Source organism: Schizophyllum commune (genome assembly GCF_000143185.2).
Source record: "Schizophyllum commune H4-8 unplaced genomic scaffold SCHCOscaffold_3, whole genome shotgun sequence".
In the NCBI taxonomy this organism is placed as follows: domain Eukaryota; kingdom Fungi; phylum Basidiomycota; class Agaricomycetes; order Agaricales; family Schizophyllaceae; genus Schizophyllum; species Schizophyllum commune.
In genome coordinates, this window is record NW_026089540.1 from 450,352 (window position 1) to 475,406 (window position 25,055).

General features: G+C 57.1%; 10 protein-coding genes and 1 non-coding gene across 11 annotated transcripts; 7 read left to right on the top strand and 4 right to left on the bottom strand.

The window, feature by feature from the left end:
* Window positions 1–73: 73 nt before the first annotated feature.
* Window positions 74–2,244, top strand: SCHCODRAFT_02531526 (uncharacterized protein). The gene is made up of 3 exons (XM_003033584.2): window positions 74–388; window positions 437–614; window positions 664–2,244. The coding sequence occupies exons 2-3, from the start codon at window positions 471–473 to the stop codon at window positions 2,083–2,085; spliced, it is 1,566 nt and encodes a 521-aa protein (XP_003033630.2). The 5' UTR covers window positions 74–388; window positions 437–470; the 3' UTR covers window positions 2,086–2,244.
* Window positions 2,143–4,306, bottom strand: SCHCODRAFT_02745151 (uncharacterized protein; the record flags this gene model as incomplete). The annotated part of the gene is made up of 4 exons (XM_003034149.3): window positions 4,183–4,306; window positions 3,597–4,126; window positions 3,205–3,543; window positions 2,143–3,149 (listed from the first exon to the last, which is right to left on the bottom strand). The coding sequence occupies exons 2-4, from the start codon at window positions 4,111–4,113 to the stop codon at window positions 2,143–2,145; spliced, it is 1,863 nt and encodes a 620-aa protein (XP_003034195.1). The 5' UTR covers window positions 4,114–4,126; window positions 4,183–4,306.
* A 503-nt stretch (window positions 4,307–4,809) lies between these two features.
* On the bottom strand, window positions 4,810–7,337 carry SCHCODRAFT_02568147 (voltage-gated potassium channel). The gene is made up of 5 exons (XM_050343815.1): window positions 6,935–7,337; window positions 6,721–6,879; window positions 6,548–6,667; window positions 5,798–6,497; window positions 4,810–5,741 (listed from the first exon to the last, which is right to left on the bottom strand). The coding sequence occupies exons 1-5, from the start codon at window positions 7,126–7,128 to the stop codon at window positions 4,959–4,961; spliced, it is 1,956 nt and encodes a 651-aa protein (XP_050201483.1). The 5' UTR covers window positions 7,129–7,337; the 3' UTR covers window positions 4,810–4,958.
* Window positions 7,338–9,040: 1,703 nt separating this feature from the next.
* Window positions 9,041–9,600, bottom strand: SCHCODRAFT_02613847 (uncharacterized protein). The gene has a single exon (XM_050344633.1). The coding sequence runs from the start codon at window positions 9,582–9,584 to the stop codon at window positions 9,129–9,131; it is 456 nt and encodes a 151-aa protein (XP_050201484.1). The 5' UTR covers window positions 9,585–9,600; the 3' UTR covers window positions 9,041–9,128.
* Window positions 9,601–10,586: 986 nt separating this feature from the next.
* On the top strand, window positions 10,587–12,544 carry SCHCODRAFT_02676007 (uncharacterized protein). Its single transcript, XM_003033585.2, has 3 exons — window positions 10,587–10,963; window positions 11,015–11,239; window positions 11,292–12,544. Exons 1-3 carry the CDS (start codon window positions 10,716–10,718, stop codon window positions 12,157–12,159), a joined length of 1,341 nt encoding a protein of 446 aa, XP_003033631.1. The 5' UTR covers window positions 10,587–10,715; the 3' UTR covers window positions 12,160–12,544.
* Window positions 12,545–13,599: 1,055 nt separating this feature from the next.
* SCHCODRAFT_02474010 (uncharacterized protein) lies at window positions 13,600–13,761 on the top strand (the record flags this gene model as incomplete). Its single annotated transcript, XM_050342725.1, has 1 exon — window positions 13,600–13,761. A coding segment is annotated over one exon (162 nt), but the record flags the coding sequence as incomplete, so codon positions are not given.
* A 149-nt stretch (window positions 13,762–13,910) lies between these two features.
* SCHCODRAFT_02663917 (uncharacterized protein) lies at window positions 13,911–14,946 on the top strand (the record flags this gene model as incomplete). Its single annotated transcript, XM_050346530.1, has 3 exons — window positions 13,911–14,303; window positions 14,414–14,501; window positions 14,555–14,946. 3 exons carry the CDS (start codon window positions 13,911–13,913, stop codon window positions 14,944–14,946), a joined length of 873 nt encoding a protein of 290 aa, XP_050201486.1.
* A 1,153-nt stretch (window positions 14,947–16,099) lies between these two features.
* SCHCODRAFT_02568159 (alcohol oxidase) lies at window positions 16,100–18,658 on the top strand. Its single transcript, XM_050343816.1, has 9 exons — window positions 16,100–16,274; window positions 16,339–16,416; window positions 16,469–17,301; window positions 17,359–17,364; window positions 17,422–17,509; window positions 17,562–18,167; window positions 18,218–18,259; window positions 18,316–18,434; window positions 18,485–18,658. Exons 1-9 carry the CDS (start codon window positions 16,112–16,114, stop codon window positions 18,533–18,535), a joined length of 1,986 nt encoding a protein of 661 aa, XP_050201487.1. The 5' UTR covers window positions 16,100–16,111; the 3' UTR covers window positions 18,536–18,658.
* Window positions 18,659–18,702: 44 nt separating this feature from the next.
* Window positions 18,703–18,789, bottom strand: SCHCODRAFT_t59. The gene has a single exon. It is a non-coding gene; the product is annotated as a tRNA-Lys (tRNA).
* Window positions 18,790–19,115: 326 nt separating this feature from the next.
* On the top strand, window positions 19,116–20,535 carry SCHCODRAFT_02613857 (phosphatases II; the record flags this gene model as incomplete). Its single annotated transcript, XM_003033586.2, has 8 exons — window positions 19,116–19,205; window positions 19,255–19,315; window positions 19,362–19,433; window positions 19,480–19,600; window positions 19,652–19,703; window positions 19,904–19,970; window positions 20,142–20,337; window positions 20,451–20,535. Coding segments are annotated over 7 exons (542 nt in total), but the record flags the coding sequence as incomplete, so codon positions are not given.
* Window positions 20,536–22,674: 2,139 nt separating this feature from the next.
* Window positions 22,675–24,877, top strand: SCHCODRAFT_02181795 (uncharacterized protein). The gene is made up of 3 exons (XM_003033587.2): window positions 22,675–23,221; window positions 23,278–23,460; window positions 23,514–24,877. Exons 1-3 carry the CDS (start codon window positions 22,794–22,796, stop codon window positions 24,673–24,675), a joined length of 1,773 nt encoding a protein of 590 aa, XP_003033633.1. The 5' UTR covers window positions 22,675–22,793; the 3' UTR covers window positions 24,676–24,877.
* Window positions 24,878–25,055: the final 178 nt, after the last annotated feature.

Here is a 25,055-nt window from a genome sequence, read left to right on the forward strand (position 1 = left end):
CTTTGTGGGTCCACGACACGTGGCCGACATTCTGCGGCCGTCTCGGCAATTTCCTGGTTTGCTCTTGACTCTCACTTTCCCGAAGCGAATTCTGTATTTCAGGCTATGCATGCTCAACTCATGGAACTTCTTTCCTCTCGGAGTACGTTGATAGCGGTTCCCATTAAGGCCCCTCCGTTACCGACCCGGTGTGCCCTTTGTTTCTTTTTGGGGATATGGTTGTTCGCGGACCACGAGAAGTCGCCCGGAAAAGGTTACCCTTGTTCTGCCTTGACGACGGGACATAGATATATCATGAGTCTGTGCTCCAATAGCTACTCTACTCTCTTGTCTGCTGATTCTTAGTGTGCGCCCGGTGCGTCTCCGACTTGAAGTTCGCGATTCATCCGTGCGTCCCTCTGACATGCCAAAGTTCCTCGACTCATCCTCTCCTCAGTTTTCTCTCGGTGTTCTTATACGGACGAAATAGCATGTCTTGGCCGCCGAATCCCCTCTATCCGCAGTCTATGATGTGGCCACAGCCATCTGTCCTTCCGCGCGAGATGTCAACGCCGGAGCCGCCGCCCCTCAAGCGCGGTAGTCATCTCGTCGATCTACCGCTTCTCACTCCCGGCGTAAGTCCCTTTCCTTCCACAACATGCGGCTGTACTCATGATATCTCAGCTCACCAATCGTGACTCGGGACTCGCGGAATTGGGGGTCGCCGAGCAGCCAGTCAACCTGTTCGGCGAGGTCGTATCTTCCCAGCCATCCCCGAAGACCTCCTCTGAACCGGACACGTCGTCGATCAACCGTCTTCCCTTCGAGCTCCTCTCCGAGATATTTTCCCTCTCGTTACCCCTCGTCGATCGCTCCTGGTCATTTGGCGAGACCCTTGCTGCGCGGAAGGGTGGAAGCAGCCCAAATGTGCCTTCGCACCTTCGCTCGCCCGCTGTCCTTACGGCTGTTTGTACCCATTGGAACGCCGTTGCGACCAGTACTCCCCGCCTCTGGACTAGAATCCTTGTCGACGACCTCTGTGCGCGCCGGCAGCTGCACTGGGTCTCGCTACATATCAAGCATTCGGGCACTCTTCCCCTCGTTCTACATATACGCACGAAGCCTCGGGACCCTCCCTCAGCCCTTGTAGCCTTACTCCATGCCATTGTCCCTCATGCAAAACGATGGCACACAATCGTTCTCTTCGCAGATCGCTTCAGAGTCGCCGACATGCGCCTCTTGTCTACTGCGCGTGCGGAGTCGCTGGCGTCAGCTGCAATCTATGAAGCGTATTCAGACGTCCGTGATCAGTTCTGGTCGTGGGCCATGTCGTTGTCATCCCTGCGACGGGCCACGCTCTCCCGCGAGGACGACATACCTACGCTGATGGATCGGGCGCCAGAGATATGGGAAAAACTGCAGGATCTAAGCCTCGTGAAGAGCGCATTCGAAACGCTGGACATTCTGGATCTTCTGCGAGAGTGCCCACACATAGAAACGCTGCATGTCGATGCGTTCAATTGGCCCATGCATCGCGGCAGTGACGACCTTCCCATGGTCGAAGCTCGAAACCTCCAGACGCTCCTCGTAGTCAACAGGGCCACTGACACACATACCTTCTTCCGTCATCTTCGCGTTTCCCAGCTTCGCCACCTTGCCATCGCCGATTTCGCCCCTCATTGTTCGAGTCCAGACACTCAGAGGGAAATGTGGTCTGCCGTCGGAAATATGCTTACGAGATCTGGCGCACGGCTCAGGCGTTTCATGTATACTGGCGATCAGGAGCAGCTAGTGGAGCTAGTACAGCTTGACGCCCTCCGGGACCTAGAGGAGTTGTCGGCCTATGAAATGACGGCCACTAAGATACTGCTGGAAGCGTTGATCGTGGAGTCAGGCAGAGGCTGCCTTCTCCATCTCAATGACCTTTCTCTTGGACCTACGTACGATAAGGACGCGGTGTTGGACAAGATGGTGCTATCTCGTAAGGGTACGCTACAGATCCTCGAGCTATGGTCCGTGATCTATCCGTACGATTTTACGGTCCTGAGAGGGGCGTGCGCTGACTGGTTGACATTGTATTTCCGGAATATGCCATGCTGGTACTAGTACAGAATACGTATAGGTTTTGCATCATATCATAGCTACACATCCTAAAGCATCAGTCTACATACTGCATACACCTTGCAGGGAGAAAGTGCTCTCGCCGTAGGCAACAACGTTCGTCGTCAAGCTCAAAGGCAGATGCTCCACGACCTTGCGTACTGTGTCGCTCTGCGCTTCTGCGTAGATGATATTGATGGTAAGAAGCGCGGATAAGTCGATGTAAACTAGCCACTCCTCAAATTGTGCGCTCGGGATGCACGAGACGTTCATCAACAAACGGCGGAGGCCCTGCTTCGGCACGATTCCATACTTGAATAGGGAGGATAAATCTACGGACGATCCCACAGTGTCCCAGCTGAGAGCGCCAATTCGGGTTATATGTGCGACCCCGGCGGTGAGTACCCCAGTGCCTTGCGCATCGATAGATCCAAGTATCAAGTCCAACGGCCTGGAGGAGCGATTGGTCACTTTGCCCCTTTCACTCAGCACAACAATGTCCCAGACTGTGACGTCGCAAGACAGGGTTAATGATGCAACATCGAAAAGAGACAGGTTGTGAATGGATCTCCAAGGGTACGGCACGTTCTCCTTGGAACCGAAGTAGACGACGTTGTTCAAGACAAGAGTGTCGGGACAAGGGACTTCCTCGTCAGATGATTGGGCTGCGTCTCGCAATACCTCTTGGGGCATCCGCACATGAATTGCCTGCCAAAAAGCGAGGGAGTCATCGTGGTACAGAGCCGAGAACAACTGGTCGACCGGTGCGCGCTTGTTCCAAGTCGTAGGCTCAAGACGAACACTGAGAATCATCCCAGGCGCGCTGGCGGCAGATTTTGTCGCATTGACGTGGTGGCGAAGGAGATCGAGATTGGTATCGAAAGTGTTTAGGTCACCAAGGTCGTCAATCAGGACGTTCAGGCAGATACCAGATTCCCAAAAGAGCAGCCGAAGTCTGGGAGCAAACTCGCTCTCGACCGCTGCAATGGCAGGAGTGTGGGCGTTGTCGCGAGGAGGGGTCAATGCTCCGGACGACGAAGGTGGCAGCGAGTGAACTCCATTGTCGAAACCTGTATTGTGGAGAGATGAGCAACGGCGCCATAACCGTCGATAGAAACAACGCACCCTGACTGAATGGAACATGAGCCTGAACGTCAGTCCCATTCGCTTCGATCGTAACATCCTGCACATCTGCGCCAGCGATGTCTGGCGCATCGCCGGCCCGCACTTGTATGAATGGAAGCAAACCTTCGACAGGCGCGCCCCCCGACTCGGCATATTCGAGGTCGGTAATTTGGGAACCGGAATTTCCAGCACTGTTCGTGTCCATGCAGGCGTCCTCCTGATTCTCGTCGCTCCCACAAGCCGGGTCTCCATTGCCAGCTAGGGGTGGATTCTCGGTGTTCATCCGTGATGGCGCATCCTCGTTCAGCGCTAACTCTGGCTGAGGTCGCTCGGAGTAGGCTAGAGGGACGCGTGAGTACATACGGTAAGATGAGAACATGGACCCTACTCACGAAGAGGTGATAATAAAGGTTGTTGCGGGGTCCCGTCGGAAAATGTTAGAGGCGCGCTTTGATTGTTACCTTCCGACGCCGGATTCTGCGAAGTTGGGACAGTCACGTCGAGACCGCCAGCAGCACTCGTGGGACGCATCGGCGAGATGGGACAGGGATCGTTCTTCGAGTCGAGCATGTTCGCTTCTGCGCCCTCGGGGGGCGGCTGGGTCTCCGAGGTACGAGTAGCATCGCCCTCATCAGGCGCCGGCACCGGAAGTGGAGGATCCTGAGCCGGACTGTGCGCACGCCCTTCAGCGTTAGGCGCCACAATCGGAGGCTCCGGATGAGGACTCTGCTGCGTCGCAGACGATGCATTCTGTGAATCGGGTTGCCCAAAGCCTTCATTGGCCTGCGACGCCAGGAAGCGCTGCGTGTTCGCCTCGTGCGCGTCCAGAATGTTGCGCATAAGGCGTGTGAGTCCCGCGTAGAACTCGCGACTGCGTTCGAAGTCGCGACGAGCTTGGGAGTTATTCATAGTGTGGTTCTGACTGCTCATCCGAGTCAGTATGTGGCGCTTCAGGTACTAGTAGGATGAAAGACACACTTTGAGTCCAACAGGAGCTTGTTAGTTCGAGAGCAAGAGCTATGTCGAGGAGAAAGTCGTGATCGTCCAGCGATTGTTGTAGTAACTCGTCGGGGGGCAGGGGAGAGGTGGAATGTTGACTCCCTGACTCTCAGTAGCGAAGCTTATAAGCGCCCTCCAGAGACGCTGAACAATAAGACAATAGCGGCTACCGCTCTCACAGGATGGGGTCCTTTCGTGGCGAGTCCTGATTGTCTCTTGGACCGTCGGCGGCGAAGTGCATTCAGAGGAGCGTCAACAACGGAGAAGTTGACCAACAGTGGTCTTGCCCTTCTCACAGGGAGACCATAGTGGCTGCTTCGCACAATTGGAGGGGGCGCAGTCGATTCTGCTGGTCAAAGCATAGCATCCAGTCTTCCAATGACATCTCGAGCAAGGCCGCGGCCGCGGCCCCGCTGGTGAGGAATGTATAAAGAGTCGTTTATTGTCACGCGAGGAAAAGACTTGCACCGTAAGAGCAAAAAACAGAGAGGTGGAGGGCGTCATGGTTCAAAGCAAGAGACGCGGGGCAGTCGCCATACGGTCCGGCGGCAACCCAAATATGCGCATACACGCACCCACACGTCGTCCATGTAACCGAATTCTGGTCTGCGGACATCGCCTGGCCACTCGTGGATGCCTATACCGCGTCAGTTTGTGACATGGAGTACTGTAGTGCCGAGCTAGAATACATGATACAGTAGTATACAACGTGAGTGCAGTAGATATCTTGCGTGTATGAAGTCCCATGAATCGAGCTACGTATGAACCATGATCTGCTCCAGCTTCTCGCAGAACCGTGTGAGCAACCACTGCGCCTCGTCCTCCTCACTGAACATCGGCCCGTCGTACGCCAGCCAAGACAGCTGTTCCTCCTCCTCCATCAGCTCCTGCTCCCTCCTCGTCCCTCTCCTCCGCCACCGGCGCCTATGATGGTGGTGGTGGTGGTGTCCCTTCTCATCCCTCCGTACCCGATGCGAGCTCTCATTCTCCCGATGCGACGACTCGCGCTTGTGCCGGAACCCCTCGTCCCGCTCCGCCAGCCACTCGTCCGCCTCCCCCAGCAGCCGCATCCACCGCGACCACGCATCCCACTCATACGCCTTCTCCTGCCCCACGTCGTCCGCGACCACGCGCACCTCGTGCGCCAGCCGGCGGATCAGGCGCGCCCTCCCCGTCAGCTCGCCCTCCTCTTCCCTCTCCACCGCCTCGCCCAGCTTCTCGATCGGGCGGACCAAACCGTCCTCCTCCCGACGCCGTGGGTTATCATCGCTCGTCTTCCCGTTCCAGTTCCCGTTCCCGTTCCCCGGCATGAGCGTCTTCTCGGCGAGCCAGAGGACGCCCTCCTTGACCCACGTTACGAGGATGGTGTCGCCCATGTTCGAGATGAGGACGGTCATGGTGGGCACGGCGAGGAGCGTCCAGAACACGAAGAAGGGCTTTCCGGAGTTGGACTGCGGATAGAAGTCGCCGTAGCCGACGGTGATGAGGGTGGTGTAGGCGAAATAGAGCGCGTTGAAGTACGTCCAGTTTTGTGGGCGCTGTGAGACAGGATCAGCTTGACTGGCAATGGTGCACGGAAATCGCCAAGACGAACCTCAGAGTACCAGAAGATCAGCGCGCCGATGAGCCAGAGGACCGCGAAGGCGAAAGTGGACGTCGCGAGGGCCATGTACCGCTTCATCCAGTCCGCGCGCTGCTGTATCCTCCGCATCTCCTCGAACTCGCGCTTCTCCCACGCACGCACATCCGCCGAGCCATCCAGCCCCTCCACCCATTTCTTCCTCTCCTTCTCCAGCCGCCGGCGCACCATCGCCGTCGCGCCGCGCTCCAGCACCAGCGCGCGCACGCTTCCGATGACCAGCCCAATCATCGTGATCCCGATGACCGCGTAGGGGATGAGCAGCGCGCGCGAGAGGGTGCGGTAGAGCGGGAAGTCCGTGCCGAGGCCGCAAGTCAGGAGCGTGTAGTCCGCCCAATAGAGGCCGTCGACGAACGACCAGCCCTCGATATAGGAGAAGACGAGCGCGCCGAGGGCGAGGTAGAAGACGTAGGCAGTGGTCTGCAGCATGAGCGTGCGCTGCGGCACGGTGAGGGAGCCGAAGGAGGGCGGGTAGGCTTTGAAGACGAGCGCGCCGAGGAGGTTGGCGAGGAGGAGGGTGGAGATGATGCAGTAGACGCTGGCGGAGATAATGGCGTAGTAGTAGGACTGGGAGAAGGCGTGGGTGTCGCGGGGGTAGAGGAGCATGTGTTTGCTGAGGGCGAGGGGGACAAGGAGGAGAATGAAGGAGAGGTACCTGGACGAGTGTCAGTATAGTGTAAGGAGTAAATCGAGGACAGCACGCACCAGAAAGCGACGGTGAGGGGCTGCGCGATCGTGTAGCGCATTCGGTGACCGAAGTTCATGAGGAGGAACATGTTCGCGCCGACAGCGAAGACAAGAGAGACAATGTTCGGCGCGAGTACCCTGTCGATGCGCCTCTCAGTCGACTGCTAATCGAAGGTGAGGAATCGACGCACCAATGCGGGTCAGGGACTCGCTCTCCATCCCTCTCATTTCCGTCGGGCGAGATTTGCACTCGCCAAGTTTGCACAAGAGCGCATACGGAGAAGAGGTTTGCCAATGGTCCAAAAGTACCCGCGATGAGGGGGAAGCCCGTCGACATCATCCACCACCGCCTGACGAACGCTGTCAGCTCAATGATACCTCGAAGCACCAAATTCAAGGACTCACTTGGCTCTCGAGTATGCCGAGGACGTGGGGTCGGAAAACCCTGCGGCTTCATCCTGCTTACTGTCCCCAGACGTATTCCGGGTTGCATCGCCATTACTGAAGCCGTCCTTGCGAGAGCTTGACCGGTTTCGTACGGCGTCGTTGACATGTGTCGCCGCATCTTGCATGGGCTCTCCTAAGCCATAGTCGTCCATAAAGATCGTTCCCGCCGGGTGTCTATCCAGTTGAATGGGGAAACTCCTGGGCGAGAAGTGCTCAAGAGCTTGACGTTGATCCTGAGCAGGCCTCTATCGATGCCCAGCACTTCGCCCTTGGGTATTCAAAGCATGTCCGCTACTGAGAGGAAGATGATATGTCAGAAAATCCTAAGTCGGATACTGCGATCGGAGGCACAGGAGAAGATGTGATTGACTTGCTGACGTCACAATGGGCCGCCATTGTTCTCTGCCAGGAGGCACGTGTTTTTGGATCACTTGTCCCGAACGCTGATGTTCAATTCCCTTTCCCTTTCTTTCCAGCCGTTCATGCCTGCTTCTGAGCCTTTATCGTGGACAGCACTCTAGTCGACGTCAACCTTCTTCGTCGCTGGCATAGCGGCGGGCTCTATCTTCTGGTGTCGACGATGCATACCGCCTACAGCTTCACCGGAAGGACGCCTCTTCTATCCGCACCGGCGCGCAAAGTCCTTCATTGAAGAAGCACGACTGACGATATCCGGCGGACATAGAACCCCTTGCTGCTGACACCTTTCTCGCAGTCTTGCCGGCATCGCTATCCTGCGCGACAGTCAGTACCCTCCTTCGAAGGCATATTCGTCGTATCGGCGAGGCATGTTTACTATCGCCGCTTCTCATATGTCGTCTCACGCCGCTTTATATCTGACTGCGGAGCCTTGTTGACCTGAACTAAGAGCTCTATCGTAACGAAGACCTGCCCAGACTGAAGAGCCTTATACTTCCGCTCATATCAAGCGCAGCTAGACGCCTGTTCTTGGGTACTTGTAGACTTAAGAGTGAGGTACTCCTTAGCCCGAGAATGCCACGTTCGAACCAAGGCTGGCGTGTACCGAGCTTAGACTGAGCGGTACCGGCGGCAAGACGTATGTGCTTAGCGTATGCGTGTGCTACCCTCATTCGAGAGATGACGAGCGCGTCTAGCGCAGCGGTACGTGCCCCTACTCTTGTTATGGACTGGATAACGAAACTGACGAGACGGCGTGTAGGTCGCGCGCTAGCGCTATTCTCGACGTCGGATTGACACCTTAGCTTCCTAACGGCAGTTCCCGCCTACTTGTCGTCCCTTTTGATAGCTCGAATGAATTCGGTGCCGGGACCGCCTTGTTCTTAGCTTAATGAAGGGGTTAGGAAGGCCATCTTGACGCATCTGAAGTCGTTCACGACACATCCGAAGTCGTACTGGACGCCACCCGCAGTGCGCCATCTTCACTCATCTGCAAGCCATGCCATTTTCCGTCGAGAACTCGCGTGCGCCATGCTCACCCCGTCTCTCCGCTGTCATTCTCGTCTTTCCGCTGTCCAACAATCTTGCCGCCGTCGCACCCATCTTCCCATCCTCATCACATCCGCACGCCCACCTCGTTCTCACCAAGCCGCCTTCGCACCGCCTCATCTTACCCATGCGTCTTTCGTCCACTTCCGCGGACTTTTCCGTCCCATGCGCGCAGTCTTCATCTCGCCCGGCAAGACCCGGTTCCCCACTTCATCAAGTTCAGCAATCCCACGTCGCGTTCAACAAAGGCACACATGCCCTTCAATGAGAGGTGTGCGTGAATCTCAACCATGCTTTTGGAGGCATCAGACTCAACAAACGCGTCTATCGACCTGAATAGCGCCGCAATCACGCCAAAGACCGTCCCAGTCGTCCTGAACGTCTCAATCACCCCGAACAACGCGGTATCTGCCAGGTCGTGATACAACATGCCTCTTTGTGTTCTTGCTGCGCGTTCTGTGCTCTTGCTACGCGATCCTCGTTTACTGCTGCGCGATCCTCGTTTGCTGCCACGCGATCCTCGTTTGCTGCCACGCGATCCTCGTTTATTGCTACGCGATCCTCGTTTGCTGCTGCGCGCCTCTCAATCACTGTTGTGATACCCCGCTGCTGCGCTGTCTATGTTTGCAAGAGGGCGTGCATGGACGCACTCAGCATAGCTTTGTCTGGACCTGTGCTATTCTTTCTACACCATCCACCTGCTGATGCCTTTCACGGTGACTTTGCCGACGCTCCTCGCGGTGAGCTGATGCTTTCTTTCGTCTGCTGATGCCCGTACGCTCGCCTGTTGATGCCTTTCACGGTGACTTTGCCGATGCTCCTCGCGGTGAGCTGATGCTTTTTCGTTCACCTGCTGATGCTTTTCTACCGTAAGCTGATGCCCACCGCCCAACAGTCCTTCTCGAGCAGTAGCAGCGTGATTTAGAACCGCCCATGCGCTGGCAACATGGCTGTGCGCTGACACGAGCATGGGAAGACCTTTGTCGAGTATGGGATGACCTCCCTCCTCGCTCCTCTTTCGGACAGCGCGCATCCCGCCTCTTTCGGATTCTGTATCGCCTTTGCAGCGAGGAAGCGAGCGTGCATGGCAATGTATAGCGGCTGCATGACAACGCGTACCGCCTATACATACCGCCTGCATCGCCGAAGCACATACCCCATCAGGCTTCAACTGCGCGACTTATCAGTACCATATCGGGCCACAATAAAGCATTCCTGATTAGGAAGTACAACGGGGATACCCCCGGCGTTCAACAATGACAGGGCCTCGTGTACATACCAAATAGCCTCGTGTGCATACCAGATAGCCTCATGTCCGCGGCTGGGGTACCCTCGAGGTCCGCCGCGCAGCACATACCGCCGGAGGTGCTCGCGCATACGCGTAAAAACGGTACGGGAGGACGCACAAGTGCCAGCATACCGTGCTTAGATCACAGATCTTTTTCGTCCGCAGCCGCGCAAAGGCCGCTGGTCGGAGGCATGGCAAAGGCGTACAGGTAACACGGACGTGCGGTCTGCCGGCAGGGGAGGACACGCTGCCGGCGTGTTTGTCTTTTGCACACCCTGAGGGGCGCGCTATGTTCGCCGCCGTGCTGTGCGGCGACCTGACGGGGTCCCAGGGCGGCTTGAAGCGACCGCGATGTCGAGCCTGCGCGAAGTCTGTGCTCTGTCCGGCTCCACCGTCTTTCCTCTTCTTTCGCGCATCGCCCCGCGCTGTCTTTGACCCATCTGCTCGGTCTTCGCGGGCTTGGTCTGCGCCTGAAAACTTTCGCAAAGCGCGATTGGGCGTCGTGGACTCAATGTGTTACCAAGGCGTTGGCCTCGCAACGGACATGTCATATTTGGCTACGGAAGAGACTAGATGGACTGCGAAAAGAAGCGTCATGTCAGGGCGTGGTCACAGTGCTTGGGCGAGGCCGGGTATGCGTGCCTGGGGTGGGTGAGCTCGTCGACGTTGCAGACGATGTTTTTGCTGCTCTGAGGATCGTCCCCCGTTATGCAGTGAACGGACAATGCGCGCGCCACCGCCAGAAGGAGGACAATGAATGGGGACATCGCACGCTCCACAATGGGCTATTCTTGACAGCGCCACGTGATTTGATAGTTCACGTATAAAAGCGCGTTCCTTTCGAACTTGCTCTTTACCTTCAACCTTTCTTCTCCGTGCGGTATAAAGCTGCGAGCAGCGCCGCCAGTCCATTCTCTTCCTCATCCCCCACTGTCTCTCCTCCCCCGCGCTCTCTTCCGCACCACCTCCCACAACAACTTTACGATGAGGGCTTTTACGATCGCATCTGTCGCCGCCGCGCTTGTCGCGTCGGTCTCTGCTCATATGGAGATGACCTCGCCCCCGCCACTGCGCAGCAAGGCCAACAAGAACGCTGGTCAGAACATCGACTACAGCATGACCTCACCTCTGGAAGCCGACGGTTCCAACTTCCCGTGCAAGGGATACCTTGATGACACGGAGGGCAAGGAGTCCGTGGCGACCTGGCAGGCTGGCTCTTCGCAGCAGATCACGTACGTCTGCCTGACTATCGTCTCTCGTGCCCTGCTAACCACTGCATCTAGCATCACCGGCGGTGCGAACCACGGCGGTGGCTCCTGCCAGCTCTCGATCTCCGAGGACGAGGGCAAGACCTTCAAGGTCATCAAGTCCTTCGAGGGCAAGTGCCCGGCGAACTCGGGTGACAACACTCTGAACGTCGACATCCCCACGGACGTCAAGAACGGCGACGTCGTCTTCGCCTGGACCTGGAACAACGAGATCGGCAACCGCGAGTTCTACATGAACTGGTACGTTCGCACGATCGCCGCACGCCGATCATCGGCTGACCTCCTCCCGCAGCGCGATGGTCACCATCGAGAACGGTGGCTCCGGCCTCGACTCGTACCCGGACATGTTCGTCGCCCAGCTCAGCAGCATCAACTCGTGCACTATCGCGGAGGGTATCGACGTCAAGTACCCGAACCCCGGCGACCAGGTCGAGACCGCTGATGGCGCCAACCTCGGCGACCCGACCGGCGACTGCGGTGCCACCGGTAGCTCCTCTGGCGGCTCTTCTGGTGGCAGCGGCTCGTCCTCTGCTGGCGGTGCTGGTGCCACTGGTGCTTCGTCCGCTGGCGGTGCCGGTGCGTCCGCGTCTGTCTCTATCGGCATTGGCGGCGGCTCCGGCTCTGCCCCGACCTCGGCTGCTGGCGCCTCCTCTGCCGCTGCCTCCGCCACTGGTGTCAACAATGGTGGCGACGTCGGCGGCCTCTCCTCTGCCCTCGGTGGCGCCAGCTCTGCCGCTGGTGCTGGTGGTGCTTCTGCCACGTCCGCCGCTTCCGGCTCTTCCGCGACCGGCGCTGCTGGTTCGTCTGGTTCCGCCGGTGGTGCGTCTGGCGCCTCCGGTGCCGCTGGCTCGTCCGCCACTGGCGCTGCCGGCGGTGCGTCGGGCACTGGCTCCGCGTCTGGCGCTGCCGGCTCTGCCGTCCCGTGCGACAACGAGGGCGAGACCCGCTGCGACTCCACGACCACCTGGAGTGTCTGCGGCTCCGGCATCTGGCAGAACATGGGCAGCACCGCCGCGGGCATGAAGTGCGTCAACGGGTCGATGGAGCTCGACAGCGACTCCGCTGCCTCGTCCTCCCCGGCCGCCAGCGCGCGCGCCCTCCGCGAAGCGCGCTCCTTCGTCTCGCACAAGCGCCACTGGAAGAGCCGCCGCCACGCTTAAGCGTCTCGGCCCTCTTCCTTCGTGGCGTGTACGCTATGTCTACATGCCCATGCCCCAGCTGCCGTCCTGCTTATGCTGTCGTCCATGCTGTCCTCATGTCCAGTGTTCTCCATATCATTATGGATCTGCGATCGTCTCTCTTCGCATCCCCTCTTTAGATTGTTCCCGGTCTCGGTCTCGTCTCGGTTACCTACTTATTTACACTTACGTGCTGGGGGCGGGCTGCGAGCAGCCCGTCACGGCTTGACGCCACGACACGATACCTTTGCATGCGTAATGCATGATGTAGATTAGTTTACGGCTAGCGCGAGCGCAGTCAATGGAGGCCTTCAGTGCCAATGAAATGTACCTCTAGACCGAGTGATTCGTGAGCACAATCTGCCAGCAAAGTTTCAGTATCGGCGCTGCGGAGAACTCCATCCTTTGGAGGGACTTGATGGCGGCGCCAAAACACGAGGCACGGCGGCGAAGCGTGAGAATCCTCACGGCACTTGCCGATTTGTCCTTCCTACCTTCAGTCAATTGCTCGCACTTGTCCCGAACCACCAACGAACTCTAATGAATCTTGGATCTCAGTCTTTTGGCTGGACCAGAGGATAGCAGTTACTGTGGTGCCCTTGGGATCTCAGAACAACTCGCTTCGGTTGCTTGAGATTCTAAATGCTGCTCGCCCGTGGTAGCCCCATAACTGGCAGGTCTACGATGGACTACGAGCGCGCCACATTTGATATATCCCCACTTCACCTCTCTTTGGTGGTCCTCTCTATCAGAAGATGTCGAAGATGCGCAGACCTAACCGACGCAGCGGCGGTGTACCTCCAAGGATGTACATTCTCCAAGAATGTCGAGCGTTGGGACGGTAACGTGAAGATGGCACTACGTATAAGTAGGCAGTGTTGCCAATCCCCCCTTTGCTGGTCTTTTCCCGCCCAAAGTCCTGTCTGCTACCGAATCCGACACCTTCACCATGCGCCCTGGGGCGTGCATCTCAGTAGCGGCCCTCGCCGCGACCACATGCGCTCTTGAATGCTGTCCGGACAGCACGAACGCGGAGTACGACTACATCGTTGTCGGTTCGGGCGCTGGAGGAGGACCTGTGGCGGCGCGCTTGGCCGAGACTGGATTCAAGGGTGCGTAAAGCTGCTGGCAGTCCAGACAACGCCATATCAGGAACTCATCGTTTACCAGTGCTCGTAGTCGACGTCGGACACGATGTACATAACTACAATGCGACTATCCCGAACTACCTCGGCCGTGTCATTGAGGGTGCGCAGCTCTCAAGCACGTCGTAGCCTCGCTGAACTGACTGGCCGGCGCAGATCCAGAGCTCGAGCTGGGTTACACTCTCGACGAGTACCCTAAGGACTTCACATATATTCAAGACGACGTATGGTCAGCGCACCGTCTTTTCACTGCCTATATGCGTTCATCGTCCCAAGGTATCCCCGCGCCCGCGGCCTTGGCGGGTCTACAGTGCACAACGCCGTCGTCAACGTCGTCGGCAACCTGCGTCGTGACTTCGCGGACTTTGAGAAGATGTTCGGAAGTTCTTGGTCTCTCGAAAGCATCTGGGAGTACTTCAAGCTTATCGAGAGGAACCTCTACATCCCGAACAGTACTGAGCATGGCTACGATGGATGGCTGGCGACGAAGGGCCTTGACGAAGGGATTTTAGCGAGATTCCCAGGTTCGTCGTGCCATCGCATGGCGCTTGCAGCAGCTCTTACTCATCAACTTCTTTCGAAGACACGATGTTGAACAACATTACGACGGGCCTGCTCTCCGCGGCGTCCCCTATCCCGGACATCAACAGCCTCAGTAACAATGATGCGACCGGCGTCGCTCTCAACCCCAACACGATCGACGAACATAACGTCCGCTCGTCCGTCTACAATCGCCTGAAGGAGGTACACGCCGCTCATCCCGACCGGCTGCACTTCGCTTTCGACACGCTAGCGACGAAGATTATCCTTTGTAAAGGAGAGGATGGTGCGCAGCCAAAGGCAATAGGCGTCGAGGTGGCGCGGAATGCTGGGTTGCCGGTGCAGTCGGACTTTCATCGCAAGAAGCATCTGAAGACAGAGAAGATCTTTGCGAAGAGGGAGGTCATTGTGGCGGCGGGCGTGTTTCAGACTCCTCAACTGGTGCGCTCTTGTCTTGGCTTCGATTTGTTGGGTCTCTGACGACGAGGTTTGTAGCTTATGGTATGGAAGGAGTACCGCCTTAACTTAGACTGACGCTCACGTTCTTCCAGCTCTCTGGTATTGGCGACGAGGAAGAACTCTCCAAGTTCGGCATTGACACCATTGTCCATACTCCAGGCGTCGGGCAAAATCTGCAAGGTAGGCCACGCTCCTGCGTGTATAACTTCCTCATTGCTCACTCGTCTCTATAGATCACGACGAAGTCAGCACCTCATGGGTATTCAAGAACAACTACACGCTCCTCAATGGGTGCACCTATGGTTCTGACCCCGCCACCGATCCCTGCCTGGCGGACTACGTCTCAACCCACGAGAACGTCTACGGTCTTGGTATCATCAATCTCCATATGCCTTACAAATCAGACGAGAGTCTGGAAGACTCGGATATCGACATCTACTGGGGACTCACGTACTTTCCGGGCTTCAGACGCGGTACGTGCTATCTGACTCTGTTTCGTCGCTTGTATCTGACGCTCGTTGGCAACAGGCGTCGGCGACCTCATCGCTCGCACCCACAACGGCCTGTCGGCGATTGCGCTGCGCGCACGTCCATCCTCCCGCGGGACGGTGTCTTTGACGGGTAGCCACCCGCAAGACAAGCTTCACATCTTCAAGAACCGCTTTCAAGGCGAAGGCGGCAGGACTGACGTCGCCGCTCTTCGAGATGCAGTGAAGCGCGCGCGGAGCATCGTGGAGGGGTCTCCTTACATCGCGCCTTTCCTGGAGATGGAGGTGTTCCCGGGGGCGAACTATACCACGGACGAGGACGTGGAGAGGCATGTGTACGAGCATGTCTTTGGTGAGTGGATCCAGGTTGGTCTTGTGGGAAGCGTTGACGCAGTGGTATAGGTCATCATGCGTGTTGTACGGCCAAGATGGGCACGGATGATGGTGAGCACGTACTCGGAAGACCGTATGGCTCGTATTTACGCGCTACATGTAGATGAGTACGCCGTGCTCGACGGCGACTTCAGAGTTCGCGGCGTGTCTTCGCTACGTGTCGTTGACTTAAGCGCCTGGCCTAACGTCCCAGGGTGGTTTCCGACGACGCCTATGTATATGGTGGGTAGCCGGTCAAGCAGATTATGCATCGACTGACCTCATTGTAGCTTGCCGAGAAGGCTGCCGCTATGATAATCACCGAAGCCGGAGCTTTGTGAACTTGCAGTACGGTGGGAACATCGACGGGCCTATCGGCCCTTCCTTGTAGCTAACTCTCATGATCAATATTCCTTGTTTCTCGTCATTGACCTCATCTCCAGTTCTCATGCTACGGCGAGGTCTATGTCAGCGCTATATCACCCTGTCTGGCAGTACTTTAGCAGAGCAAACCAATCCCAGTCGTCGGTGCTGTGTCTTTCTGGACCCGGCTGGACTCAACCCAAGCGGTCCTCATCAGCTACTTTCGCAGACAAGGTGCGCATGTTACAGTGATTGCGATGCAGCAGGTGCTACGAAGCCCAAAAGCATATGGAATCACCCTTGTGGCTTCCCATCCCGAGCCTGTGCTCAGGTACTATGGGTACGTTATGGGAGGACAGGTGCAGAATATCGAAGACGAAGCTCGCCACAGCGAGCACACTGACTCTAGCAATCACCCATCTCTAGAGTGCCTCGGGACAGCGGTTTGCCGGATGCTTACCTTCTCTTCATAAAAGGCACAGCAAGTGGACTTCCTCCTCCTCAGTTGCTTCTTACCTCGTCCAAGGAAGGCCTTCTTCTCCTGAAAAGAGACTCGACTTCTCCGCGATGCGCTTCCTGACGCCTCTTTCGCTGGCTCTTCTCTCCGTCACTGCCGTGGCGCTTGACGCCTGCCCTGGTAACGTGCAAGGGGTCTACGACTATGTAGTCGTCGGGTCGGGCGCAGGTGGCGGACCAGTGGCCGCGCGACTAGCCGAGGCTGGGTTCACAGGTGCGTCGAGTATCGATCAAGCGATAGGAAGGGTTCTCGCTGAGGACTGACCTCCGTGTGATAGTGCTTGTGATTGACGTCGGCCACGACGTGCACAACTACAATGTCACTGTCCCGAACTACCTTGGTCGCGCTATCTCAGGTATGCAGCTCGATGCCGGGGAAACCATCGCTTCGACTGACGAGTTCTGCAGACCCCCAACTCGAACTCGCCTACACTCTCGACGAATATCCGGAAGACTTTCCATACACCCAGAACGACGTATGGTACGCATGTGGTGTCTCTTCCTGCAACGTTAGTTCATCGACTTGCGTAAATCGCTTAGGTATCCTCGCGCTCGCGGCCTCGGCGGCTGCACCGTCCATAACGCCGTCGTCAACTTCGTCGGTAATATACGTCGCGACTTTGCCGACCTTGAGAAGCTCTTCGGTGAATCCTGGTCGCTCGAGAACATCTGGGAGTACTTCAAGCTCATCGAACGAAACTCGTACATCCCGAATAGCACCGAGCACGGTTACTCTGGCTGGCTTGGAACGAACGGGCTCGATCAAGGGGTGCTGTCGACCTTTGCTGGTGGGTCATGTTGTTCAAGGTGCTTCATCAGATTATACTTACACTCTTCCAGACGCGCAGCTGGACAACATCACGACGGGCCTACTCGCCGCAGCATCCCCGCTCATCCCAGATATCAACAGCCTCAGCAATAACCTTGCGACGGGAGTCGGTATCAACTCGAACACGATCGACGAGAACAACGTCCGGTCCTCTGTCTATAACCGCCTTAAGGACGTGCAGGCCGCGCACCCTGACCGCCTGCACTTCGCGTTCGATACTCTGGCGACGAAGGTCGTGCTCTGTCAGGCGGGCAACTTCACTCAGCCGCGGGCGATAGGCGTAGAGGTGGCGCGTGGAGCTGGATTGCCAGTGCAGTCGGGCTTCTATCGCACGGAGGATCTGAAGACGGAGACGATCTATGCGAAGAGGGAGGTCATCGTGGCGGCGGGGGTGTTCCAGACCCCTCAGTTGGTGCGTGATTCTCGATGTGTGAATTCGCCTGATGCCACGGCTGACGATGTACTACAGCTCTTGGTGAATATATACCATCGCTTTCGATCATTATGAAACTCACAAAAGCACGCGGTTTAGCTCTCAGGTATAGGCGACGAGAAGCAACTCAGCGAGTTTGGCATCGAGCCGGTGGTCCACTCGCCTGGCGTTGGGAGCAACCTTCAGGGTAAGTCGTAGTGAACTCGATGGATTCCCCGTTAGCTCACCGTTCGTACCAGATCGCGACGAAGTGAGCACCTCTTGGTTGCTCAAGAACAACTACACGCTCTTCAACGGCTGCACGTACGGCTCGGACCCTGCCACCGATCCCTGCCTCTCCGAGTACACCGAGACGCGCGAGAACGTTTATGGCTTGGGCTTCATCGCCGTGCAGATGCCATACAAGTCAGACGAGAGTCTCGAGGATCCGGATATGGACCTCTACTGGGGGTTCACGTACTTCCCAGGCTTCAAGCCTGGTGACTTTTCTCTCGAAAAGCGTCGACCTGTGCCTCCACTAACTTACATTGCAGGTGTCAGCGAACTCATCACGGGCACCCGCAACGGACTGACGGCAATCGCGCTGCGCTCGCACCCCTCCTCGCGCGGCACGGTCACTCTGACGGGCAGCCACCCGCAGGACAAGCTCCGCATCTTCAAGAACCGCTTCCAAGCCGAGGGCGGTCAGACCGATGTGGCCACGCTGCGCGATGCGGTGAAGCGCGCGCGGGGCATCGTGGAGAACTCGCCGTACATTGCGCCGTTCGTGGAGAAGGAGATATTCCCGGGATCGAACTATACGACAGACGAGGATGTGGAGCGGCATGTCTATGAGCAAGTCTTTGGTGAGCGGGATTGGACTGATTGGGGTGGCAGTGCTAACGCAAACACGCAGGCCATCATGCATGCTGTACGGCGAAGTTGGGCGCAGACGATGGTGAGTGCCCGTCTGAATATGCGAGCTGGAGATTGCTAACGATATACAACTTCTAGACGAGTACGCGGTACTCGACGGTGACTTCAGGGTCCGTGGCGTGTCTGGTTTGCGGGTCGTCGACCTCAGCGCCTGGCCTAACGTGCCCGGATGGTTCCCGACGACTCCTATGTATATGGTGAGCCTGATCCACAACATGGTCCGCCGCATCCGTTGACTTCTGCACAGATTGCTGAGAAGGCTGCCTCGGGAATAATCGCTGACGCTGAGGCAGCTTGACGAGATAGAATTTGGCATTAATGACGAGTTTTAACGAGTTCTCATCTGCCTGACTCGCTTGATGGCCTCGTGTTCAACGTTAGCAGCTTGTGTATAATGATGCAATCAGCGTCGTCAGAACTCTGAACTGCCTGGCTGGCGATGTTGCGGTGCAAAACAAAAGTAGTAGCCCACCGCGAGGGTCGAACTCGCAGCCTTCAGATACCGCCTAGATGGTAAGAGTCTGACGCTCTATCCGATTGAGCTAGGCGGGCTGTGATTGTCGATATTTTGGCCATGCCAGCGTCGCTCGCTGGCCTTCGACTAGTCCGCGTCCTGAGGTAGAGGAGGGCTGCGAAACCTTCCAACGCAACGAGGAGGAGTGCTCGTGGAGGAAGGAAGATGGAACCAAAATATCCTGAAAAGGAAGGGCGCAAACCACGTGTCCGAAGCGGAGTTCGGGCCGCGCGCATGATGCTGCCGCTCCTGTGGGAATATAGAGGAGTATGAGGAGCGGCACATGGAGCTGGCTCTTGCTTCCGACGGCGACAACCACCCCCTCGTACGATCACTCTTTTCGGCGCTCACGGCCAGGCTACCACCATGATTCGGTTCGACAACCTTCCCCCCGAGATCGTGCAGGCGATGTGCACGCCCATGCACCCCGTCATCTCCCCATCCCCATCCTCTGGTATGCTCACACAGACGTGCGCCGTGCACCATCTCTGACCCTCGCCTAGGCGGTCTGTACATCGGCTCGCTCTCTGCAGCCAACGACCCGGAGCTGCTGGCCTCGAATCGGTGAGCGAGCCCGCGCTCCTCATACGCAGTGATGCTCACATCTCAGGGTCACCCACGTAGTACAGGTGCTCGACGCGCCGTGGGCGCCGCCGAGCGACACCCCCGACGGCGTGCATCGGTACGCTGCCTGCCCGCGATAACGCCCCGCGCTAAACGCCGCACAGTTATCCAATCCCCTTGCTCGATTCGACGTCTGCTGACCTCCGACCACATCTGGAGGCCGCTTGTGAGCACATCGACCGCTCCCTGCGAGCGAGAAAAAACGTACTGGTCCACTGCCAGCAGGTGCGTCAGCCCGATCATTTGTCAATGCCCCCGCTGACGCGCGATCTCCAGGGCGTGTCACGCTCCGCGGCGGTGGTCATCGCGTACTTGATTCGGAACCAAGGTGAGAGGATACCTTACTCCTACACCCACGCCAATGCACACCCCCTTCCACTCCCCATCCCCGCCCATTGGTGTTCTTCTGGATTCCGCGAACATCATCGAAGTGCCCCTCACACCATGCGCGAGTTCGCAGTGCCGGACTTGCTCCACCCCCCGCCCCACTTCCGCCCTCCCGTTCCGCCCGGCTGACTCGCCCCACAGGAATGACCTACGACTCCGCGTACGCGCTCTGCAAGCAGCGCCGTGCCTGCGTCAAGCCGAACTCAGGGTGCGCGCGTTCTCCTACTCTATCACAACGTGCGGCCCCCGCTGACCAGTGCCCCTCCCTTCCTCTATCGCGCGTCATTCGCGCTCCCGATGGACGGCTGCTCTCCTTCGGCGCGCTTCCTTCGACACGACGGGTCTCCACTGTTCATTCTGGCCGTGCCACCATATGCAGATTCGTCACTGCGCTGCGGGAATGGGAAGCCATGTACCACGCGCCGCGTCCGGGCATGGCGCGACGCTGGACCTCCTGAGCGCGCCCGGTTGACCATCTCTTGGACCGGATTATCATGCCTGTACATGTCGTCGGCTTGTAATCCGTCTAAAACTGCTGTGCCCCGCGTCGGTGGGTCGGACTGCCTAGCAGGGACGCGCGCAGAGAGGATCACCTACTGGCTCGGACGATCGCCTGCTGGTTTGGACGATCGCCTGCACGACTGGCCTGCCGAAGCCATATAACATAAACTACCTATCCTCCGCCTTACCTACCTACCACTGCCTCTCTTTTGGGTCAACGTATAAAATGTATATCGCACAAATCATACGGGGTTCTTTGGGTGTAATTATACTGGGCTTCTTGTGGATGTTACCTCTCTTTCTTTTGCGTTGTGTGCTGTGTTTTCTTTCGCTCCGTGTGCTGTATCTCGAGGGCTTGGGATGGAGAGTGAGAATGGGAGGGCGGAAGGGGTGAGCAGGAGAAAGTGAGGGGGCATGACGCGCAGGTGAGGAGACGCCGCCAAGCGCAGGTTATGACAGCCGAGTAGCCGACGACGTCAGTGGGCCAAGGATTACCGCATATGGAAACAATGAATGTGTGCGGGTGTGTGCGCGTATTTGGCTCTGATGTGACCCACCGGTGGCGGCGCGTCTCTTGCTTTGGACCACCAAACGGTCCTTGAACGACAATTGGCAGCCATTACTGATTTGGACGCCAGAATTGATGGTCTGTGCCATATCATGGTTTTACAAATAATCTCTATTGTCTGTCCTTGTCCTCGTCATTTAGGTGGACCCAAGGAAGGACACGATTGGGCCCACGTTCTCTTGCATTCTCCACGGTCATTATATTCAGCGCATTGTAGGGATACGCAACACAATCAAACTCCAAGACCTGGTGCACACCCCCACAATGTTGCCGAGAGTCAGATGCAGAGGCTTCGGGGCTGAGATATGTCGGAAGAGTGGGAAGGGCTTCGGCCGCGCCGAGGAGGAGGAGGAGGGTCCGCAGCTCCAAGCACTCGGCGAACGGTAGATCAGCGTTGTCAATGAGCTGATAGACAGAGGCAGTGGTGACATGCAGCATCTCCAATCGCTGCGTGCTCACGCAGGCCAAGGTCACGTACGCACTGCCAGGCGCCGGGCTTCCTAAGGTGTTCGGGTATGCAGTTCAGTGAAGGGCATAGCCGCGCGCCTCAGCTCCTGAGGACATTCTGGATCTTCAATAAGAATATCGTTCACAGCGAGGACGGGCCGATTGCAGCTGCACGCCAATACTTGCAGACCTCGAGAAGAACCTCAGATGCGCGTATGTGTCAGTTCAGGATCATAACCGCCCTTTCGTCTGGGAAATGTTTCACCAAAGAGGCAGTAACGGTCGAGGGGAGGAAGCGAAAGTGAGAAGATATGGGCAAGCAGCTCGACAGGGAGGGAGTAAATCGGAGCGATACCTACCTTCCAGGGTTATGCTCTCACGCAAGGTGATTTTGGTACGTCGACTGGTCTTCGCCAGCTGGCTGTCTTGATCGTAAGTACGGACATCGGGATAGTATAGCTGAGGACGTACGTTGAAGGCAGTCATAGGAGGGTACAAGAGGGCGGTCTTATAAACACAAGCACTATCACAAAGGTTAGATGAGTCCCTGGTCTGTAAAAAATGACGCACGAATGAACCTCAACAGACTTGAGTACGCGTGACGCTTACGCGGAGGGTTGAAGGAAAACAATATAGAGGAGCCAGCAAAGCGCAGACACAATGATTCACCAAGGTCCTGTCGTCAAGGGAGACCAAGGACTGCCTTTCTTAGCGGACTTCGCGCGTTGCGGAGTTGCGCCCAGCTGGAACAAAGAAAATCTCGGATCGGGGCAGACTACCGAGGACGCCATTGTGCTCGGATTTTGGAAAATAGGTCGAGCGATGGGTATTTCTTTCTAGCGACGGGGCCCGAAGGCTGCTGCTGGAAGGTGGTGGTCGAGAGAAAAAGTCGGGACATGGCCGAAAACGGACGCAAATGCGAGCCACGTGTCCTAAGGCGCGGGACCCACAAGGAGCTAGTACCCTGCTTACACTCACGCACTCTTATGTGCGTATGGGTGAGCTCCAGCATACGAGACGAGAGAGATGCGAGTTAGCTGAGTGCCTCATCGTAGGCCGAACGTGGATGATCACGTGAATCTCGGACGTGAAGCCGACCTTTGATCGCATTCCTTTCTTCCTACCACCATCTCGGACTTTCAACCATGGAAAACCTCTCTCCCGCGGTTTTCAACGAGCTGTGTATGATTCATGGTCACAATGCGTGGCGAGGCTCGACTTGCGATTCGCCCGCATCCATCGAGCCCTACCCTCCAAGCCTGGCGGTCTTCAATAACTTGCCTATGTTTTCGGCCACAATCTTACGCGTCTATGCATACCCCTCATCCTGGCAACATATTTGTCTACTTTTATTTTGACATCACCATGGGATAAACAAGTCGACATCTGACCACGGCTATCCAAGCAGCTTTGTACTCGACGTGGTAAATTGTGAGCGCTCCCGTCTTTGCTCTCCGCCATATAAAATGCTCCGTGCATCCTCCTTGGGGATCATCAGAAATCTCTTATCCAGCCATGAATCGTGCGCCACCGGTTGACGCCACCGTTCTTCCTCCCCTTCCAGACGACCTTACCATCAAGACGCTGCCGCGTTCTAGCAGAGGAGCGGGTCTCTATGCTGAACTCATCCACCAACTCTTCATCAGGCTCGACATTCAGCTCGTTGACGCATTCCACGGTGAACGCGTGACGCTTGTCGTACACGGCGGCGCGCCCATCCTCACCCACCGCAAAGTGGCGGAGGTCCAGCAGCAAACTCGCCGTACTACGACGCGCGATGTCAACTACCTTGCTGGCGCGTTCGCTGCGGAGTGGGCGGCTCGTGGAGTGAGCGATGCGCCATCTCGACTTCACGCAGCAGCCCAAGAGGTCGCGCTGCAGATAGGCGTTGATTTGGGCTGGCTCGAGGCGGATACGGATGCTTTTCTGCCGACTTGGACTGAGTACGTACTATCGCCCTCTTTCATGAGACCTGTTACTGACCTTGCGTTCCACGAAGCTCGACTGGCAAACTTCATTATCCTGTGTACGACGCTTCAGTCAAGCAGAGATACGTGAATACAGAGACTTTGTTCACAGGGCGCTCGCTCTCTGTGATTGGCGTGCCCGCGTTTTGGGCCATCGCGCAGAAGCTGCAGCGCTTCGAAGGCTGGGATAAGGCGGATATATGCTTATTGCTCAAGTGAGTTCCATGGGTCTTCTGACCATGATCAAGAACACTAACTTTTACCCCAGGTCTACGCCCAAATTCGGACTAAGCAGTAATTGGACGCTCGACGATATTGAGGGATATCTGCAGAAATACTGTGCCAGGTCCTATCCGCTGGATGCACGACAGTGCCTCAAAGCTCCGGAGCACAAGATTGTGCAGATCGTCCCGATGCTCGAAGGGCTCGAGCCCATTCCCGATGGCACAGCTGGGCTGCCCGTGAGAGACCTTTCTCCTCCATTGCCGCCATGGGTGGACCAGGGCCCTCTGCCACCGATTACTCGCGTGTACCCAGAAGGATATCGCCCGGATACGGGCCCAAGGCTACTCCCCACACCCTTTCCTTTGTATCCACGCGACGGGGCGCCCGCTGGACGATCGCGCTCCTCTGGGTATCCGAACAACGTGCCTCCTGGAGGAGCGTTTCTCCCGGCGCAGTACTACCAGCCTCACGCGTACAACTACGACACCGACTCCACGGAATCCATGAGCTCGGGCGACTCGGACAGTGACTCCGACTATGGCCCTGGCGAGCGCAAGACGATCTTCGCCGGGCAGACGCCGCCGCCCGCAGGCTGGCAGGTATACGGTATGGTGCCGCCGTCAGCGGACACGGCTTCTATGTCTTCCGGAGGCTCAACGAGCGGTGCGAGCACACCGAGGATCGGCACGCGCAACATGGCCCCTTCTTGGTCTCCCGTCTCTTCTGTCTCCACCATCCCAACCACCCCGGGAGGTTCGCCTGGTCGTGGCTACGCGAGTCGTGGGGAACTCTATCACCCCGACGAGCAAGGCAACGTACCTCCCTCCCCGGCGTACTCCCTCGCGTCGTCGTTCTCGTCGATGAGCATCGCCAACTTCCCGAACCCCGCCACCTCGCGCGGGAACGAGCGCCAGCCTTCGCAACTGAGCCAGACGGCCTACCCCTCGCCGACGCGCCTTCCCGACTCTCCGCACCTCCCTGATTCGCGGCCGACATCCTTCGCCTCTTCCACTGGATCGTACTCGACGCCGTTGGGTGTACCTCAGAGCCTCCCAGTCCCATCTATGCCTCTGCCTCCCGTACCCGAGCCCCCTCAGCTGTACACGCCGCGGACGGTGGCTCTCGAGTTCCATGACCCTCGCGGGTCCCCGAAATCTGTGCACAGGCGGAAGCCCAGGTCGGAGTTCATCCCGTCACCTCCTTGAGTGACAAGCTTGTGTTTTTGTGTTCGGATGAGTGTGTTGCTTCCTCGACGATGACTACCTTTCCTTCAACATTGTATTTATGTCTTGATAGCTCTCGATTACTGACTACGGCACACTATACTCGTTACATCTCTCATTACTGACGCTGTTCCTCGTTAATTATGAAATAATACACATACATATCAAGGTCCCTCGATCGATTACGCCTGAGCTCGGACAGGTATGCAGTGGGCCGAGATTTGAGTATGCCCTTCATCAAAAACCAACATGACTCGCATCCGTCAAATTGAGAGTAACAATACACTTGATTGTGCTCGTCAGTACACAAGTTCTGGTAGATAGAAGTAGATGGTCAATACATTGTCCACGATACAATGTAG